Raw genomic sequence first — 18641 nt, 5'->3', positions numbered from 1 at the left:
AGAGCACAAGTAGGCAGAGCGGCAGGCAGAGTTAGGGGGAGAAGCAGGCCCTCGGCTGAGCAGAGAGCCTGCTGGAGGGCTCAATCCCAGGACGCTGGGATCATGACCTGAGCGGAAGGCAACCGCTTAACTGACTGAGCCACCCAGATGCCCCACTATAATCAATTTTAGAGCATTGTTATCACCTCTTCCTGGACTCCAAACCCCATACTCCTTAGCCATCACTCCCCAATTCCCCATTCCCCAGCCATAGGCAACTACTAATCCCCCTTCTCTCTCTATAGGTTTGCTTTTTCTGGCATTTCATATAAATGAAATAATGCAGTGTTTTAAGGTCCACTCTCTCAGGGCTTATAGGGAACAAAACCTTATTGCTCAGGGTTCTGGATGTGGAAAGTCCAAGATCAGAATGCTAGCAAGTTCGGTGCAGGCTCTTCTCCGGGAGGCAGACTGCTGATGGCGTCCTTACAAGGTGGAAGGGGCAAGGCAGCTTTCTCTGGCTTCTTCTATAAGGGCACTAATCCCATTCAGAATCCCATTCTCTGGCTTCTTCTATAAGGGCACTAACCCCTCCTGACCTATCACCTCCCAAAGGCCCCACTTCCTAATACCATCACATGGAGCATTTGGTTTTCAAAACATGAGTTTTGGGGGGATGCGAACATACAGACCATATAGGATGCAGCGTGTGGTCCTTTATTGCTGACTTCCTTCACTGAGCAAAATATTTTGGGTTTCATCCATGTTGTAGCATGCATCCTTGCTTCACTCCTTTTGGTGGCTGAGAATATTCCATTGGATAAATATTTTTCATCAGTAGATGGATGTTCAAGTGGTTTCAAACTTTGGGCTATTATGAAGGATGCTGCCACAAACATTTTTGCCCAGGTTTCTGTATCACATGTTTTCATTTCTCTTGAGTAAATTCCGAGGAGTGGGATTTGCTGGGTCAAATGGTAACACGGCATTTAACTTTATGAGGAACAGCCAGACTGTTTTCTAAAGTAGGTGTACCCTTTTAGATTTTCATCAGCAGGCTGTGAACATTCTGTTTCTTCATACCCTCACTAATGCTTGTTATCACTTTGCTTTTCGATTATAGCCATCTTATTGTGCATGCCTGATGTAAAAATAAGGGTTTTTTTTGAGCTACAATTTACATAATGTAAGATTCACTACTTTAAAGTATACAGTTCAGTGGATTTCAGTATTTTCAGTATGGTATACAACCACATCACTATCTAATTCCAGAACATTCCATCACTCCAAAAAGAAACCCCCATACAATTGAGCAGTCACTCCCAATCTCCAAAACCTCCTAGCCCCTGGCAATCACTAATTTATTTCTATCTCTGTGGATCTGCCCATTCTGGACATTTCATTTAAGTGGAAAATAACATGTGTTCTTTTGTGACCGACATCTTTCTCGGAGTGTAATGTCTTCAGAAGTCATCTGTGTTGTTGCATGTATCAGCACTTCATTCTTTTTTATTGCTGACGACCATCCCATTGTGTGGTCCTACTGTTTTTAAAACAATTGATGTCCTCTTTCTCCTTTCCCCTTCCCTGTCCTAACAAGTGGACGCATGATACTTGCTAGTGTTTACATCAATTTTATCATTATGCTGATCTAAGTTTGAATTCTTTAGTGAAGGCAAAATAATGAATTTTGACCGATTTTTTTTTAAACAGTCTGGTTATTTTAACTGCTATCACATGTGATCCTCTGCTTAAGTGACTTGGCAAAGTTGGGAATATAATTTTCTTCTCAGAAAGTTGCTTTTTTTTTTTTTTTTTAAGATTTTTATTTATTTGACACAGAGAGATCACAAGCAGGCAGAGAGGCAGGCTGGAAGAGCGGGGAAGTGGGCTCCCTGCTAAGCAGAGAGCCAGATGCAATTCGGGGCTGGATCCCAGGACCCTGAGATCATGACCTGAGCCGAAGGCCAGGCCGAGGCTTAACCAGGCGCCCCTACTTCTCAGAATGTTTTAAGAGAAAAAGAAATAATTTACATTGTTTAAGATTCCTGTTGTTCTTTTCATCTGCAGTTGTAGAAAACCTGAGGCTGAATTTGGAGACATTCATTTAATAGGGTGTGGAATGCCCAATTAATGAAGATAACAGCAGGTGACTCAGTTATCTATATTTATAAGGTGATAATTAGCCACGTAGAAGAACAGAAGGAAGGAAAGAAAAGGATTTATTTCAGAATAATAGGATTTCAGTTAGCATGAATTTAATGAGATTCAGAAGGCTCAAGTTTTATACCCATATGTCAAAATGATCTAGCTAGTTTTCTTGTTGATTAATTATGGCAAAATTGTTCTATTAGCACATATTTAGTCACTGTTTGTATGACATTATGAAAAAGATACTCTGTTGAAGCTTTACAACACATGTGGTGGTGCCATTGGGGGAGAGAGTGGGGGTGAGAACAGGTTTCTCCACTTCACCCCAGCAGGGGAGGAAGCCCCACACAGCCCTGCAGCAGTGGCCGAAGTCAGTTCTCATGACTTGAAGCAGCTTTGTTCTATAAAGTCACCATGAGTGACACCTGGGTGGCTCAGTCAGCTAAGCTGCCTTCAGCTAAGGTTATGATCCCAGGGCCCTAGGACAGAGTCCCTCATCGGGCTCCTTGCAGTGCGGCGTCCTACTGCTCCCTCCACCTGATGTTCCCCCTGCTTGCACTCTCTCTCTCTGACAAATAAATAAATAAATCTTAAAAAAAAAAAAAAATCAAGCATCACGAACAATTGAATTAACGAATCCCGAACTATTGATTCCAGAGGAAATACAGATGTAGGTTCCTGTGAACCTCCGGTTACATCTTTGCCAACTACTCACTAAGTAACCTTGTTTTATATGCGTTATTGTATAAAGAGACCTTAGTTAACAGATATTTTTGGTTCATGAACATTGAGATCTTCACCAACAACACGTAGCTCGTACTTTAATGAAGCTTATATAACACTTGTATCTCCTCCACTTGAGTGCTATGTTCGGAGGCCATTTTAAGCAAAAAAATCAACAAGAATCACAAAAATGCAAAAAACCACAGACTAAATAGACTGCAAAAAAGGCTTGTTTACTGTATGACAGCTGAGACTAGAAGGCAGAGAGCTCCACCTTATTTAACCTGAGCTGGGAATGTGTGCCTCGCGTGGCTAGAATTTCTCACAGCTATCCACAGGCAGATGTCCACCAGTGACCGAAAAGGTGATGTGAGCATTGGAGTTCTGAATACAGACCAACAAGTCAGTGAACTTGCACGTACAGAATCTGTGAATGAGGAGAATCAATGATAAATACTTCCTGCAGAAAGTTACACAAGTCACTTCCATCCATATTTCATTGACCAAAGCAAATCATAGGCCTTGGTTAACCTCAAGAGGGTGGAAAAGTTCAATCACACTGTATTTTCAAAGAACCCAACTAACTATTGGAGAGAATTGCTAATGTTCATTACTGATACCGTTTAGTCATTCATTGATTAGTCCATCCTTAGAGCAGTTTTTCTTTTCCAAAGACATGGGCCATATGTTGGCCAACATGTTGTCCTTATAATGTGGCTTTGATACATCCTCCCCCCCCCCACCCCACCGCACCACCCCCCAAACGAGAGATGGAGGTCTATGCTTCCTCTCCTTGAAACAGGGAAGTTTTGTGACTCCAGGATAAGTCGCCCTGTGTGACTTCTGAGGCTAGACCATTAAGGACTTCCACTTGATTTTCTTTGGGACAATTAATCTTAAAATCCAACAACTATGCTGAAGGGAAGCCCAAGCAGCTCTAGCTCGTGGAGAGCCCTGTGTCTGGGCTGACAGTACGCATCGACCCTACCCATGTGAGTGACCTTGTATTCAGACAGCGCCAGCCCACCACCACTGAGTCACTACCAGACATCCTTGATTCTTCCAAACTGAGGCCCCAGAGGTCGCAGGGTGGACATAAGCTGTCCTTACAGTACCCACAGAATCTGGGAGCATAATTAAATGGTTATTTTTTTGTGCCACTAAATTTGGGGTGGCATGGTTTTCAGGATAATAACTGAACAATTACCTTCTATGTAAAGTGCTATAGTAGATGTTGGTGGGTTTTAGTAATGCACAACCTGAGGTTCCGGTCTATCTTGGTCTATCTGGTCTATCCTATTAGTCAGGCATTGTTTACTCTGGGGCCACTCTTACATCCATAATATAATTAAATATTTGGTCTTTTTAGAGTTGCCACTATCTCAAATATGGCAAATGTAAAATGGGTAGAAACTTGGTAGTCTAACAGGAAGTGTAACCTTTGAGTTTGCCTGGCTTCTCCTTTAGTTTTGGTGAGAATTATAATACTCATCCATTATTGAGATATCAAGACAACCCGTTGAAGCCCCTCTTACACGAAGCACTTTACTCAGGGCCTGACACATACTTGCTTGAAGAAGTTGAATGAATGCCAGTCAGAATTTCTCAGACACATTGATAGTAACTCAGTGTTTTCAGGAGCATCTGTGAAGCTCCTTTCTAATGGCCCACAGAAAATGAAGAGACCTTTATTAAATGTAGGGTTGAGGAATAGAAGGCTAAAGTCTAAAACTGAGAATGTCTTGAAAAGTTAAAATATTGATCCTAATCAATATGAGGCCTGATATCACTTCTGAGACTGTGGGGAGTAGTTATAAAAACAAAGGAGAGGGATCTTCATACTGATTTTAAAAGGTTCATGCTTTGAAATAAAAAGAGACCATGAGCTCTGCTGCAGCTAGATAGCTCTCACTCTCAAAAAGCTCTTATCTATGGGGCTTTTGGTGTTGCCATATATTATTACCTTATTTCTTGATTTAGAAGAAATGGAAGAATTGGTAGGAATGGGACTCGATTCCCTAATGACTTTTTTAGAACAGAGGTGTTCAGTGTTTCAGTGCTCCCAATTCTGAGAGGAGGAGCCACACAGCCCCAACCTAACATACACCTGTGAACCAAACAGCTCTTAGCCTGCTCATGGGTCCTGCAGAATGGTCTCTCCAGGCAGTTCCACACTTGACTTTGTTCAGGTCTGCATGTTCAGAATGAGTTCCAAGCATGGGAGAGGTCAGTGGCAGATTGACTTGGCTCCAGATAGATGGAGGAGAAGTTTAGCATTAATGCCCGGGACATCTCATCTTCTAGACCAGTGCTTCTCAAGCTGTCTGTGATGAAGAGCCTTCTCCCTTTAAGAAATACTTTCTAGTTCATCAGGAACCGATATGTGATTCTACTGCACAAGACTATAGGCAGCTCACTATGTGGACCTTAACCCATGAGTTTAACAAGAATTTAGTTGGTCGATACCATGCTCAGTGAGATGAGTCTACTGAAGATGTACATGGATTTTGTAAAAATGTTGAATTCCTATGACATTTTTAAACACTTACTATAAATTTCTCTAGTTATTTTATCTCAGATTGGTGACAAATAGTTTGTGAGCTAGCACCATTTTGTGGCTCATTCCTTGAAGAATATTGATTTAGGTGACCTTCCCAGTCCCCTGGTGATATTTTGGAAGGTTGTTATTGCTTCAATTTCTTTAATATATAGAGCCTTATGCAAATTGTTTCTTCTTGCATGAGTTTTTGCAGATTATATACTTTAAGGAATTGGTTCATTTCTTCTAGGTTATCAAATGGGCATGGAGTTGTTTATAGTATTTCTTTTTTTGCCCTTTTAACATCCATGGAATCTGATGTTTCCTTTTTTATTTCTGATATCAATAATTTGTATCCTCTCTCTTTTTTTTTTAAATTTTTTCATTTATCTTAAAAAAGCCAGCTTTTGGGGGTGCCTGGGTGGCTCAGTGGGTTAAAGCCTCTGCCTTCGGCTCGGGTCATAGTCTCCTGTGTCAGGCTCTCTGCTCAGCAGGGAGCTTCCTTTCCTCTCTGCCTGCCTCTCTGCCTACTTGTGATCTCTGTCAAATAAATAAAACCTTAAAAAAAAAAAAAGCCAGCTTTTGGTTTCCTTGATTTTCTCTGCTGATTTCTTGTCTTCATTTTAATATTCATTGATTTCTTCTTTAATTTTTATTACTTGCTGTCTTCTTGCTTACTTTGGATTTAATTTGCTTTTCCTTCTAGTTTTGTAAGGTGGAAGCTTAAATAATGATTTGTGATCTTTCTTCTTTTCTAATATATACATTAAATAATGTAGATTTCCCTCTAAGCACTGATTTTGCTGCATCTGAAAATTTTGGTGAGTTGTATTTTCCTTTAAATTTAGTTTAAAATATTTTTATTTTCTCTTGAGTTTTCTTTTCTGCCCCATGTATTATTTACAAGTGGGCTGTGTAAGCTCTAAGTAATTCAGAATTTTCCTGCTACTGATTTTTTAGTTTAATCCCAGTGTGGTCTGACAGCATACATTGTATGATATCAATTTTTAAAAATTTGTTACACCGTGTCTTGTGACCAAGAATGTAGGTGGTCAATCTTGGTGAATGTTCCATGTGAGCTTGAGAAGAATGTGTATTCTGCTGTTGTTGGATGAAGTCATGTATAGAAGTCCATTATATCCAGTTGATTCGTGGTAATTTTTCAACACAACTATGTTCTTACTGATTTTCCGCCTGTTAGATCTGTTTCTGATGGAGGGGTATCTCTAACTGTAGTCATGGATTCATCCTTGATTTCTATCTATCAGTTTTCCTTGCAATTCTATCAGTTTTTGCTTCAAGTATTTTACACTCTGTAGTTAGGGGTATATGCTTTAAAAACTGATGATGTGGGCGCGTGGGTGGCTCAGTGGGTTAAAGCCTCTGCCTTCAGCTCAGGTCGTGATCCCAGGGTCCTGGGATCGAGCCCCACATCAGGCTCTCTGCTCAGCAGGGAGCCTGCTTCCCTTCTGGCCTCTCTGCCTACTTGTGATCTCTGTCTGTCAAATAAATAAAAAATAAATCTTTTAAAAAATGATGATGTCTTTTTGGAGAACTGACCCCTTTATCATTACATCATGCTACTCTTTATCTCTGGTAACTTTCCCTGCTCTGAAATCTGCTCTGTCTGAAATTAACACAGTGCAGCTATTTTTTGGATTAGTATTTGCATGGCATTTCTTTCTCCATCCCTTTATTTTTCTTGTACATGTGTCTTTGTATTTATTGTGGGTTTCTTGTAGACAAGATAGTTGAGTCTTGTTTTTAATCTACTATGACAATATCTTTATTTCTTTTTTTTAAAGATTTATTTATTCATTTGAGAGAGAGAGAGAGAGAGAGATAGAGAAGGCATAAGCAGAGGGAGCAGCAGGCAGAGGGAGAGGGAGAAGCAGACCCTCCTCTGGGCAGGGAGCCTGATGTGGGACTCCATTCCAGGACCCTGGACCATGACCTGAGCTGAAAGCAGACACTTAGCCAACTGAGCCATCTAGGTACCCCGGTATCTGTCTTTCAATTGGTGTATGTAGACCGTTGAACTTTAAAGTATTATCGATATATAATATTGATTATATCTACCATATTTATTACTGTTTTCTATTCCTTCCCCTTGTTCTTTGCTTCTTTTTTGGTTTTCTTTTGCCTTTTGTCCTTCTAACTGAACATTTTAGAGGATTCCCATTTTCTCTCATTTCTTAGTATATTGATTATACTTTTTTTTTTTAAACTTCTCTTAGTTGCCCTAGAGTTTGCAATATACATTTACAACTAATCTAAGTCAACTTTCAAATAATACTCTACTGCTTCACCAGTGGCATGGGTACCTTATAATAACAAAATAGTCTTAATTCCTCCCTCCTGTTTCTTGTATTATTTCTGTTATTTATTTCATTTATATGTAAGCTATAATCATCAAATACATTATTGCTATTATTATTTTGAACAAATTTTTACCTGTTTGATCAATGAAGAATAAGAAAATTTCCCAGTTCTGTTTGTCTGAGAAAGTCTTTATTTATCCTTCACTTCAAAGAATAACTTTGCAGAATACAATACAGAATTCAGACTGGTTTTTTTTTCTCTCTCTCAACCATTGGAAATTGCACTCCATTCCACTAGATTATGTGGTTTCTGAAGAGAAGCCAGGGTAATTCTTAATCTTTGCTCTTCTACAGGCAAGGTGTTTTCTTCCTCTAGCCTCTTTCAAGATTTTTTAAAATTTATTTTTAAAATTTATTTTATCTACTTTTTAAGTAGGCTCCATGCCCAGCGTGGAGCCAAATGTGGGGCTTGAACTCATGACCCTGAGATCAAGACTTGAGCTGAGATCAAGAGTTGGATATTTAACCAACTAACCCACTCAGGCATCCCAAGATTTTTTTTTTAAGTCTTTGATTTTCTGCAGTTTGAATACAGGACACCCAGCTGTAGTATTTTTGGTTTTTTTTTTTTTTTCCTTCTTTGGCATTATTCCTGCTTGGTGCTCTCTGAGCTTCCTGTATCTATTGTTTGACATTAATTTGTGGACATGTGCAGTTATTATTGCTTAAAATATTTCTTCTGGGCCTTTCTGCTATTCTTCTCTTTTTGGTATTCCCACTATGTGCATGTAACACCTCTTGTATTTGTCTCGCAGTTCTTGGATATTCTGCTCTGTATTTTTTTTTCCTCTTTGCCTTTCTATTTTAGAAGTTTCTATTAACATATCCTTAAGCTCCAAGATTATTTCCTCAACTGTGTCCAGTCTACAAAGAAGCCCACAAAAGGCATTCTTCTTTTCTGTTTCAGTGTTCTTGTTCTCTAGCATTTCCTTTTGGTTCTTTCCTAGAATTTCCATCTCTCCATTGATATTACCTATCTGTTCCTGCATGTTGTCTACCTTACCCCTTAGAGCCCTTTGCGTATTAATGATAGTTATCTTACATTTCTGTTCTGATAAATCTTGCATATCTGAGTCTGGTCCCAAAGCTTGCTCTGTCTCTTCAAAAAAAAAAAATTTTTTTTGTGGGGGGGTTTGCTTTTGTTCTTGTTTTTTGCCTTTTAGTATGCCTTATAGTTTTTGTTGAACAGTGGACTTAATGTACTGGGTAAGAGGAACTGCAGTAAAGTGGTCTTTCCTAATGTAGTAGTGGTTTGGTGGAGGGGGGGCAGGGTCCATAGTCCTATGATTAGGTCTCAGCCTTTGAGGGCGGCTGCTCCTCTGGGCTGTGAACCTCACAAGGGCTTCTCTGTTTTTTCTTTCACTCCCTTAAGTAGAAGAAGATGGCCAGAGAAGCTGGAATTGGGTATTTTCCTTCTCCACTGTAAGGCTAGAGCCACGTAGGGTTAATTAATCCCCAGGTTAATTAGGCTTTGATAAAACCCAGCTGATTAGGGCCTGTAAAACAGTTTCATCTGAGGGCACGACTTGTTTAGAACAGAGAGAGTGCTCTGGCCATTTCAAAATGGTTCCTTTCCTTTCTTGCTCTACCAGAAAGCATGAGAGGCTTTTCCTCGGATCTTTATTGTGAGAACCCAGTAAGCCTCCTGAGGCAAACTCACAGAATGTGGGGCCCCTCTGGACTTTGTAACTCTCTGATTTGCTCCCCTCTGAGCCTCCAGAAGTTTGTTGATTCCAATTTTGGCCTCCCTATGCCGGCACTGGTTCCTGAGGAGGCTTTTGCTCCTGGATTTCTACTCTGGTAAGTTGTGCTTCTGTTTCTCTCACTTTGGGACAGTGGTTTGTCCTGTGACCTCCGTTCTCTGATGGAGTCAAGAAGTGTTGATTTTCAGTTCAGCTTCTTCTTGTTGGGAAGGAGTGATGGTTCCAAGCTCCTTTCATGGCTGACCAGACATTAGATTCTTTTCCTTTTTATAAAATGATGTCATGCTGATATTTTCTGGTCTAGTGTAGGATCTAGTGAAAATGTCACTGTTTCTATTATACTGCCTCCCATTCTTTTTTTTTTTTTTTTTTTTTTTTTTTTTTTTTGCTGTTTTATACCTTTATTTGACAATCAGCGATTAGTTTTCATCCACATTAACTGTCTGTAGATTTTTGAAAGTGGTGACAGGTACATAGGTGACCAGTGTGTAGAGCTTGTTTGGAGAATCTTCATCCTCGTTACGTTTTCTGGACAACCGCACACGGATGCAGTACGGAACGTTCCTTATTCCTTTGGCCCAGACAGCTTTGTTGAGCCTTGTGTCAATGCGCACTTCTGGAGTTCCCATCTCCTTCATGGCAAATTTCCGGATCTCTTTGAGTGCCCGAGGGGCACGCTTCTTGAAACCCACTCCATGGATGCGCTTGTGAATGTTGATGGTGTATTCTCTGGTCACTACCTCGTTGATGGCAGAACGGCCCTTCTTCTTCTCGCCACCCTTCTTCGCGGGAGCCATTCTGCCGGGCCCGGGATGGAAAGGAAGAGCGCGAGGTATTGTGGGAGAGGGAAAGCACTGCCTCCCATTCTTAACCTTTTCTGGCTATACAATTTCTTCCCAAAATACTTCTCAGTTGCTAAAAATCTAGTTCTTTGATTTGTGGATTTTCTTCAGTCCTACTCTGTCTGGGAGCACTAGCAACAAATCCCACTGTGTTTGCCAGTTGTGTTAACATGTAAGCAAGGATGTAGTTTACTCTGTTGTTGTTAATATTCTGCTTGCAAATCTGCTTTGGGGATTGAATTGCCTACAGCTGGATATTAGCCTGGTGGCTTCGGGCATGTACAGAAAATGTTGGGTTATAAATGATGGTTCAAAGCTTGATTTACAGCTCTAGTTTCCTCTCAGTCTGGAACCTTCCATCTATCCATAGTGAATTCAGCTGTGTTTTGTGGCCTAGTCAATGAATTGCTTTCAGCCTCGATCTTCTATTAGAATCACTTGCTTTATTTCAGTTAAATTGGCCTAGGTGGGTCCTGGTATTGGTAAGTTCAAGTAATTCTATCATGCAACTGGGGGTAAAATCCACTGCGCTATAGCCAGGGTCAGCAAACCTTTTCTTTAAAGGATAGTAAGATATTTCAGGCTATACAGATAGTAAGTATTTCAGGCTTTGAAGGTCCTTACAACCTCTGTTGCAACCACTTAAGTCTGAAGTAGCAACCATAGGCAAGTGAGCACTAACTTATGTTCCAATAACTTCATTTCTGGACACCAGAATTTGAATTCATACAACTTCATGCATCAAAAAAATCCTTCTCCCTTTGATTTTTTTTTTCCAACTATTTACAAATGTAAAAACCATTCTTGTCTCCAAGACGTGTAGTAACAGGTTACAAGCAGGATTTGGCTCGTGGGCTGTACTTTGGCAACCTCTGGTTAGGAGTTTATCTGCTGCTTCAGTTTGGTTCCAGAGGAGAAAAATCTTTCTTCCTCAGATCACTGATATATTTTAAAGGAGTCCTATCATTGACTAATTATTTTATTTATTTTTAAAAATTTATTCATGTATGTATGTATGTTAGCATGCAAGTGGGGGTGGGAAGTGGCAGAGGGAGAAGCAGGCTCCCTGCTGAGCAGAGAACCCCACGTGGGGCTCCATCCCAGGACCCTGGGATCATGACCTGAGCTGAAGTCAGGTGGTTAACTTATTGAACCACCCAGGCATCCCAGACTAAATCTGGAACTAATTGCCTCATGGTTGCAAGATGGTTGTAGTAGCCCCAGGTGTTACATGAGACATATTAACATCCAGCAAAGATGCACAGTATTTCCTCGTGTGTGTGTGTATTCTTTGTTTTTTTAATGAGGCAACCTTTTCTAGAAAAACTCTCTCCTGCATTTATCTCCCCTTAGGTCCCAAAGATCTGATCAGTTCCTGGTAGAGGAATTGAGATCACTGTGATTAACTCTCATGATGCCTCCCCTGGCGTTGGGAGGGATCTGGTCTGTCTTACACAAGTGGCCTCAGGATCCCAAACCAAATCAGGGTTCTGTTAGCAAAGGAGGAGGAATGGAGGTTAGCAAAGGAGTTGGAAAGAATAAACATAGTTTCACCCAGAACAAGATCCTTAGGATTTAAAAAAATAAAAATTTGAAGAAGGCTCTTTGCTGAGCTTTTCATTTCCATTTGTTTTACTTACTTCCTTTAATGGCCACCAGGGAATTTTTCAGTATAATTTTTCTGAGAGAAATTTTATTGATCTTCATTCTAATAGCTTATATTTTACATTAGTTCTTAAAGATACTATTATTTCTCTCAGATTCTATTTAGAAATAAATGTATCCTATTTGGGCTTACTTTGTTATCTTCCTAAAACCATATCACATTATATATCTAGCATAAAACTGCTTATGTAAAAAGTAAAAAAAAATTTGTTCATTTTTAGCCATCGAAGTGTCGCCTGGTTTTTGTCTTACGAAAAGAACAACAAACGAAGAGTTTTACCAACAAGATTAGAGTATCAAATACAAGTTCTAGAATCATCCACATCATTCTCCTGCTTCCTCTAATACCTCCAAGGGATTTCTGATCTGCATTCCATGTGGTAAAAGTCCCACCTCTATCTTTCCATTTGAAAATCATGGACGGAGATTTGTATCCCTTCCAAACTAAGCTGGGCTCCTCCTCCTGAGCAACTTGATGCCCAACCAGGAGCTTGGTCTGAAATTCCACATTTGCAGTTTTGTTAGAAGAACGTCTGGTGCAGTGGAAGGTGCTCTAGCCCAGAGGGGAGAGGCTTCTGATCCCAGCTCTTGATGAGGTATTTAGTCTCAGACAAGTTACTTAACTTCTCCTCATTCTAGTGTTGATACCTGTAAAACAGAAGTTTGGGCCATATGATTCATGAGGTCCCTGTTAGAGCTAGTCTAGGTTTCTCCTTACTGTGTGATCCGAAAATCTGACCTTTGCTTTCCAGTGTTAAGCCAGTATCTACTCTGTTACTGCTGCTTGGTGTAGGCCACACAGTTGCTCATGGTGTCCCCTAAGATAATATCCTGCCATAGCACTGAGGGACAAGCTGTGATGCTCTAGTGGGAGACTGTCCCATCTAAAAGCTGGGTCCCTTTCCCATTTTAGGAGGCAAATTAGAACACAAATCAACAAGGGCTACATCAAGAAGGAGATAATTTTGGAGAGCTTTATTTGTTTTTTAGTCTGCACATGTCTCTGTACCTTCATTCTTAATATTGAGCCCCACTTTACCATTTTTTAACCACACAGCTGACCACTGCAGCTCTAGAGAGATTTTCCTTCTAGAATTCTCCAGCCATCTTGAAGCCCTCACATAAAAGTGAAGCCATAAAACCCTGAAGAACATGCGTAGGAAGAACCACTGTATTTGGTGGCAAAACCCGTTTCCTTTGGCTTAGCAGCATTTCTGTTTTCCTTCAGAGCTCGTCCACAGGCTTACCAGTAATTCTAAGGGTTTCTCAACTCACATAGAATTTTCCTATTTTTTTCCTCAAGGGTGTTAAGTATTTTAGAGAAGCCTAGCCCTCCTCACGACAACCTAAGGAACTTGAGAATGGTTAACCAGAATGATACCAGCTCGAAGCGCCCATTCGTCCAGGAGTCTCTTCGGTCCAGAGGCCTCCCCGCCACTCGCCTGGCCCGGCTGGCTCCCGGAGGGACTGCGAGCTGTGCTCTAGACTGTTCCCAGCTGCCCTTTCTATCCGCTTCTCCCGCTGGGGGAGGGCTCTTTACAGGGGGGGCCCGCCTCGGCCTCCTCCCGGACCTCCGTCCCCGGGCGATTCCTGGTGGCCTCCTCGTAGGAGGGAGGCAGGCCCGTGGAGAGGAGGGCCGCCTCCCGGGGCACCGGGGAGTACGGGAAGTCCTGCTCGCCTCTCCCGGGGAAGCCCGGCAGGAAGTCGGTGGCCTCCTCTGCTGTGGGGTGCGCTGGGGGGTCGGTGCTGAAAACCTGCCCTTGGGGTCGGGGGGTCTTGCAGTGACGGTACAGGAAAAGCAGCAGAAAGGCCAAGAAGAGCAGGATGGTCGCTGGAAGAAGGATGCACAGGAAGGGTTCCACGTCGTCTTTGGTGGAGCTTATCTTCTGGGTGCCCTGGAATTCGGGAACGAGGCTGGGTTAGGAGAGGAGGAAAGACTTCGGCGTTCCTGAAGCTCCTCTCTTTGATCTTTTATTCCTATCTTCCTTACCCGCTATGAAAACCACCATGCTCTTTCTTTGTGCCAGTGGGCTTGAGCCCATGGGAAGTAAAGTAAATGGATGAGATAAAGGATGCATCGAGATGTCAAAATACATATTGACGACATCCTACCATAGCTCCCTGAAAGTGAACCAGGAGAGTGGGTTTTAGTTGTCAGCTCACTATGCATTCTTTGAACAGGAGCTCTTACTCTATGGACTTATTTTATTTAGAATTAGACCAATAATGTGGTATTGCCACAAAAAGTATCCTATGGAACTTAAATTATTAAATTAAATTATTTAATTATTCTGGAATGAATTCTGACATTAGGTGTTCATATGCCATATTAATATTTGAAATATGAATTGATCGCTGATGTTTATGATGAATGAAATTTTAATATTCCTTCCATTTGTTTTTGCAATATTGGTAGAATCAATATGGAAACTTGTGAACCCTTTATAGAAAAAGAATTGTAGGGGCACCTGGGTGGCTCAGTGGGTTAAAGCCTCTGCCTTCTGCTCAGTTCATGATCCCAGGGTCCTGGGATCGAGCCTCATATCGGGCTCTCTGCTCAGCGGGGAGCCTGCTTCCCTTCCTCTCTGCCTGCCTTTCTGCCTTCTTGTGATCTGTCAGTCAAATAAACGAAATAAAAATCTTAAAAAAAAAAAAAGAATTGTATTCTATTGCAGCCTAAAATTTCTCTAAGTGGCTGTGTAGTGATGAATTGCAGCCAAATTCCTGCAATTAGAGTATAATTGTTAGAGTATAATCTCAACAGTGTAAGCATATTTGGTGCTTTTTATGATATTCATCATCTGACTTCGCATCTCAGTCAGACTTCAATGCAAACATGAAATTAAATATCCCCGAAAGTCCAGAGACACCTAGGTGGCTAAGTCATTAAGTGTCTGCCTTTCGCTCAGGTCATGATCCCAGGGTCCTGGAACCAAGTCCCCTATCCGGCTCCCTGCTTCTCCCTCTCCCATTCTCCCTGCTTGTGTTCCCTCTCTCACTGTGTCTCTCTCTGTCAAATAAATGAATACAATCTTAAAAAATTAAAAAAAAAATTCGTGAAAGTTCAATAGTTAAAAAGAAATTGCAGATAAATTCTTTAGCAACCTAGGAGGTATTGATTTTACAATATTAGCTCACAAGGTAATGATGGTTCCTGACAGAGTAAAGAATGTAATCGCCATGAAATGATGCTTCAGCAGCAAGGCAGAGAAGCACCAAAAATACTGTCCCCAACTACAGAGATGTTACTTTAAATAAAGCTGCCAAAACTTCTCTCTTATGTGAAGCATACAGCAACAAACGTGTTTGGATGCACTACAACAGAAGAAAAAAACCCTTGAAGCCTTACATTGTGTTTCAAACAAACAACCAAAATACTAAGCTTTTTATCTACTTATTTAATATAAAATATAATAATAAAACTATGAGGGTCAGGGATCTCTCCTTGATTTTTGGGGGGTAAGGATAACTTTTGCTGTACTCTTTTGCTGAACTCTTTTTTAAAAGATTTTATTTATTTATTTATTTGACAGTGGCCATGACCTCTTAAGAGACTGGCTTATCTAGTGGTGTTTGCATTGTCTCCTTTTCTTACTGAAGAATTATATGTTATGTTGATTCAAAATCAGATAGTTAATTTAGTATTTATATTGCCAGATATTTTGTCCTTGGTAAGGTATGAGTTCAAATATTTTAGCTTAAAGTGCGTAAAAATTTAAAGTGTGTTTTGTTTTGTTTTTGTTTTTGGAAACCAAGTATCATTTTTGGGGTTTGCTGGCTTTGAATTCTGGTAGGACTTTCTAATATTTGCATGATGACGAACCATTTATTAATCCCCTATGGGCCTGGATTTCCTTCTCTATGAAATGGAAATAATATCTTTTTTGAATGGTTGGGATGATGATTTAATGAATCAATGTGTGTAAAACACTTGGTGAATAACAGATATGTATTTTTACCTCAGGAACTCACATGGTTAAATTTACTAGAAAATAAAATACTAAAAATAACCAGAAGAAGTCTAGAAATTTATTGCTAAGGTTAGAAAATGCAGTGAAAATAAAACTAGCATTACTATGTTTACATTTTAATATATTTTTTCAGAAAAAATATTTTAGTAACAATAGATTTTATGTGTGTGATTGTTGTTTTGTTTCTAAGTTATGGGTTCTTTCTGTTTTCTTATACATAATCTATCAAAACTATTAAGTTGAAACCTGTTGTGATATAATAGGACTTGGATTACAAAAGCTATAAGCATAGATGAACTCATAAATAATTTACTACCATTAATAAAAAGTCAAGATGGACTCCAAAGCAATTTAACTATGTTAAGGCTTTTTCTCCAGGTGAATTGCTAAAAATATTAAAGCTATTAAACACTATTCAACCTTGATAAACATGGATCATTATGCATGACTTAGTTTTCTTCATTCTCCATCAATTATGTGGACGATAATAGTTTCTAAACAGTTGTGGGTATCAGATTTTAAATACTCTGTATGTTGAAGATGCATAGAGTATAAAGAGACTTAAAGAGACTTAATGTTCTTTTTTAAAAGATTTTGTATAATAGACCCTGTCATTTATGGCTATGCCACTTATGGTATTATCAGTATTAGTTGCATTTTTTTTTTTTTTGAAATTAGTTGCCACAGTCCCCTCCTTTAATCAGTATTTCCATTGGTTGAGTTAAGTTTATCCAAATATCAAGTGGAACTAAAAGACTTATCTAAGATGGCAAATTCAGACAATTTTTTGAGATAACTCCTCTTGTGTTATCTCTTGTATCCTCTTCTAGTTAAGAGAAGCACAGAGCAACAGGACAAATTTATGATGATGGTCTCCTTAATCTTCTCTTTTACTAATTCTTGTTATATTGGTTTAAGTTGTTTTGGATTTTTTTTTTAATGCGGAAAACATGTTTACTTTTCTAGTCAAATGTTATTTATTTCTTAACTTTTAATATTTTTGATGCATATATTGACAGCATTCTTGTTCAGGGAATATTTTTCAAAATACTCAGTGAAGAGCATGACTGTTGAAGGATATAAAATCATAGTTAAATATAGGCAATTATAAATGTTAAATATAAATAATATATAAATATATAAAAATATCTTTCTGTAAAAGGTAGTTTGGGAGAATGTAAATACCAACCTCATCAGCTGATTTTCCAGACAACAAGAAATTAGGTTAATTTTCCTCTCTTTGTGTAACAGCAGTATCTCTCCTTTCCCTCCTGATCATGAAACTGAGTTCTTAGGTTTCTACAAATATTTTTCCTTTCTGCTGCCTCAAATTGAGGCTTCTTTGGTGATTTCCCAGACAAAGCAGAGCAGCTGCTGCGTTTCTTAGAGACAAAAACCTCCTTAACCCTCTGCTATCCTGCCCGAGGTAAGATCCTTGGCTTCTCCTAACTCCTGGAAACACCATCATTCTAAAGCCACAGGGAGTCTCTTTGTTATTGTGTATGTAGACATTGCTTCACTGTGCAAAGAACAAAGTCCTAAAACCAAGGCATAAAGATTTGTTGACTCCTCCCTTCAGGTGTACTTTGATAAACTTGATCTATCTGGAGTTCTTGGAACATATTTGTTGCAAGTTTGACTTGAATCCATCCTTGGTCAAAGAATACAACTTTCCAATTACTTTCTTAGACCATGCCAGTCAGTGAATGAATATTTCTGTTCATAAAGTAAAATGTTGCTACTAAGTTTTAAGATCCTAAAAATCTAGGCATAGTTGGTTTTAAAACTGACAAAGACACTTTGGAGAAGAAAAGGCTGAAGTCATAGATACAGACCTGCAGCTGAGTTTCCAGAAGAGGTGGGCTTGGTTCACTTGTTAACCACTCATACGTCCCCCTACCAGCGTGGCCAAACTTCCTCCAGCTGCTGGCCATCAGTCCCCGCATGTTTCCATCCGACTGATGCACCGACCACCCTTCCACCTCACTGCCCAGATTCCAGCAATACTGCTTGCTCTTGGCCTGGATCCAGCTTGGATGTGCTCGGCTGATGGCTGTTGGTAAACTCGTTCTCTGATGAGTGGCAACCGGGAAAAGAAACCAACCAGAAAGACCTCTTGGGGCTGGCTGTATTTAAATTCAGTGCCTCTGCATTTGTTTTTGTGGCCTTTATCACTGTGAGGATTGGCATCAGATATCAGACACAGAATAGATTTCAGACAGAGACATTCTCTGCATTAGTGTTATTACAGTGCAGTGGACGGTCTCAGTGAGTAAAAGCTGTTTATATTGAGATATAAATAAGACCCTCTCCCTTCCCTCACCACATCCCTCTCCAGAGATAACAGCTCAGCAAGAAAAACTATCCAAGCTGAATTTCCTTTAATTATTTCTGGGTTCTATGATAGAGAGGGAAGGGATATTTGGTAGAGAAGCAAGAGTCCTTTGTAATATTTTAGTGAATTATTTAGATGAAAATTGCTAATGATAAAGTTGTACAGCAGCCAGACAGACAATAGCTCAGATTGTTTGGAAGAAATATTTGCTGGTTTTGTTAAAAAAAAAAAAAATCAAATCACCAATACTTATTGGTAATCTTGGGAACTTTATAAAATTATTTATAATCTGAAAATAAGGATCTTTCAATTTGAATATTCACTGAGGTAACTTTGGGATGTCTAATTCAAC

At 39.8% G+C, this 18641-nt stretch overlaps 2 protein-coding genes across 2 annotated transcripts; both read right to left on the bottom strand.

The window, feature by feature from the left end:
- Positions 1-9845: 9845 nt before the first annotated feature.
- LOC132017393 (large ribosomal subunit protein eL31-like) lies at positions 9846-10323 on the bottom strand. The gene has a single exon (XM_059399188.1). The coding sequence runs from the start codon at positions 10271-10273 to the stop codon at positions 9896-9898; it is 378 nt and encodes a 125-aa protein (XP_059255171.1). The 5' UTR covers positions 10274-10323; the 3' UTR covers positions 9846-9895.
- A 3165-nt stretch (positions 10324-13488) lies between these two features.
- SMIM28 (small integral membrane protein 28) lies at positions 13489-17900 on the bottom strand. The gene is made up of 2 exons (XM_059401574.1): positions 17790-17900; positions 13489-13878 (listed from the first exon to the last, which is right to left on the bottom strand). Exons 1-2 carry the CDS (start codon positions 17898-17900, stop codon positions 13489-13491), a joined length of 501 nt encoding a protein of 166 aa, XP_059257557.1.
- Between the last annotated feature and the right edge of the window lie 741 nt (positions 17901-18641).

Source organism: Mustela nigripes, chromosome 5, assembly GCF_022355385.1.
Source record: "Mustela nigripes isolate SB6536 chromosome 5, MUSNIG.SB6536, whole genome shotgun sequence".
Lineage (NCBI taxonomy): Eukaryota > Metazoa > Chordata > Mammalia > Carnivora > Mustelidae > Mustela > Mustela nigripes.
Note: the sequence above shows the minus strand (reverse complement) of the source record. Positions and strands in the feature narration are given on the sequence as shown.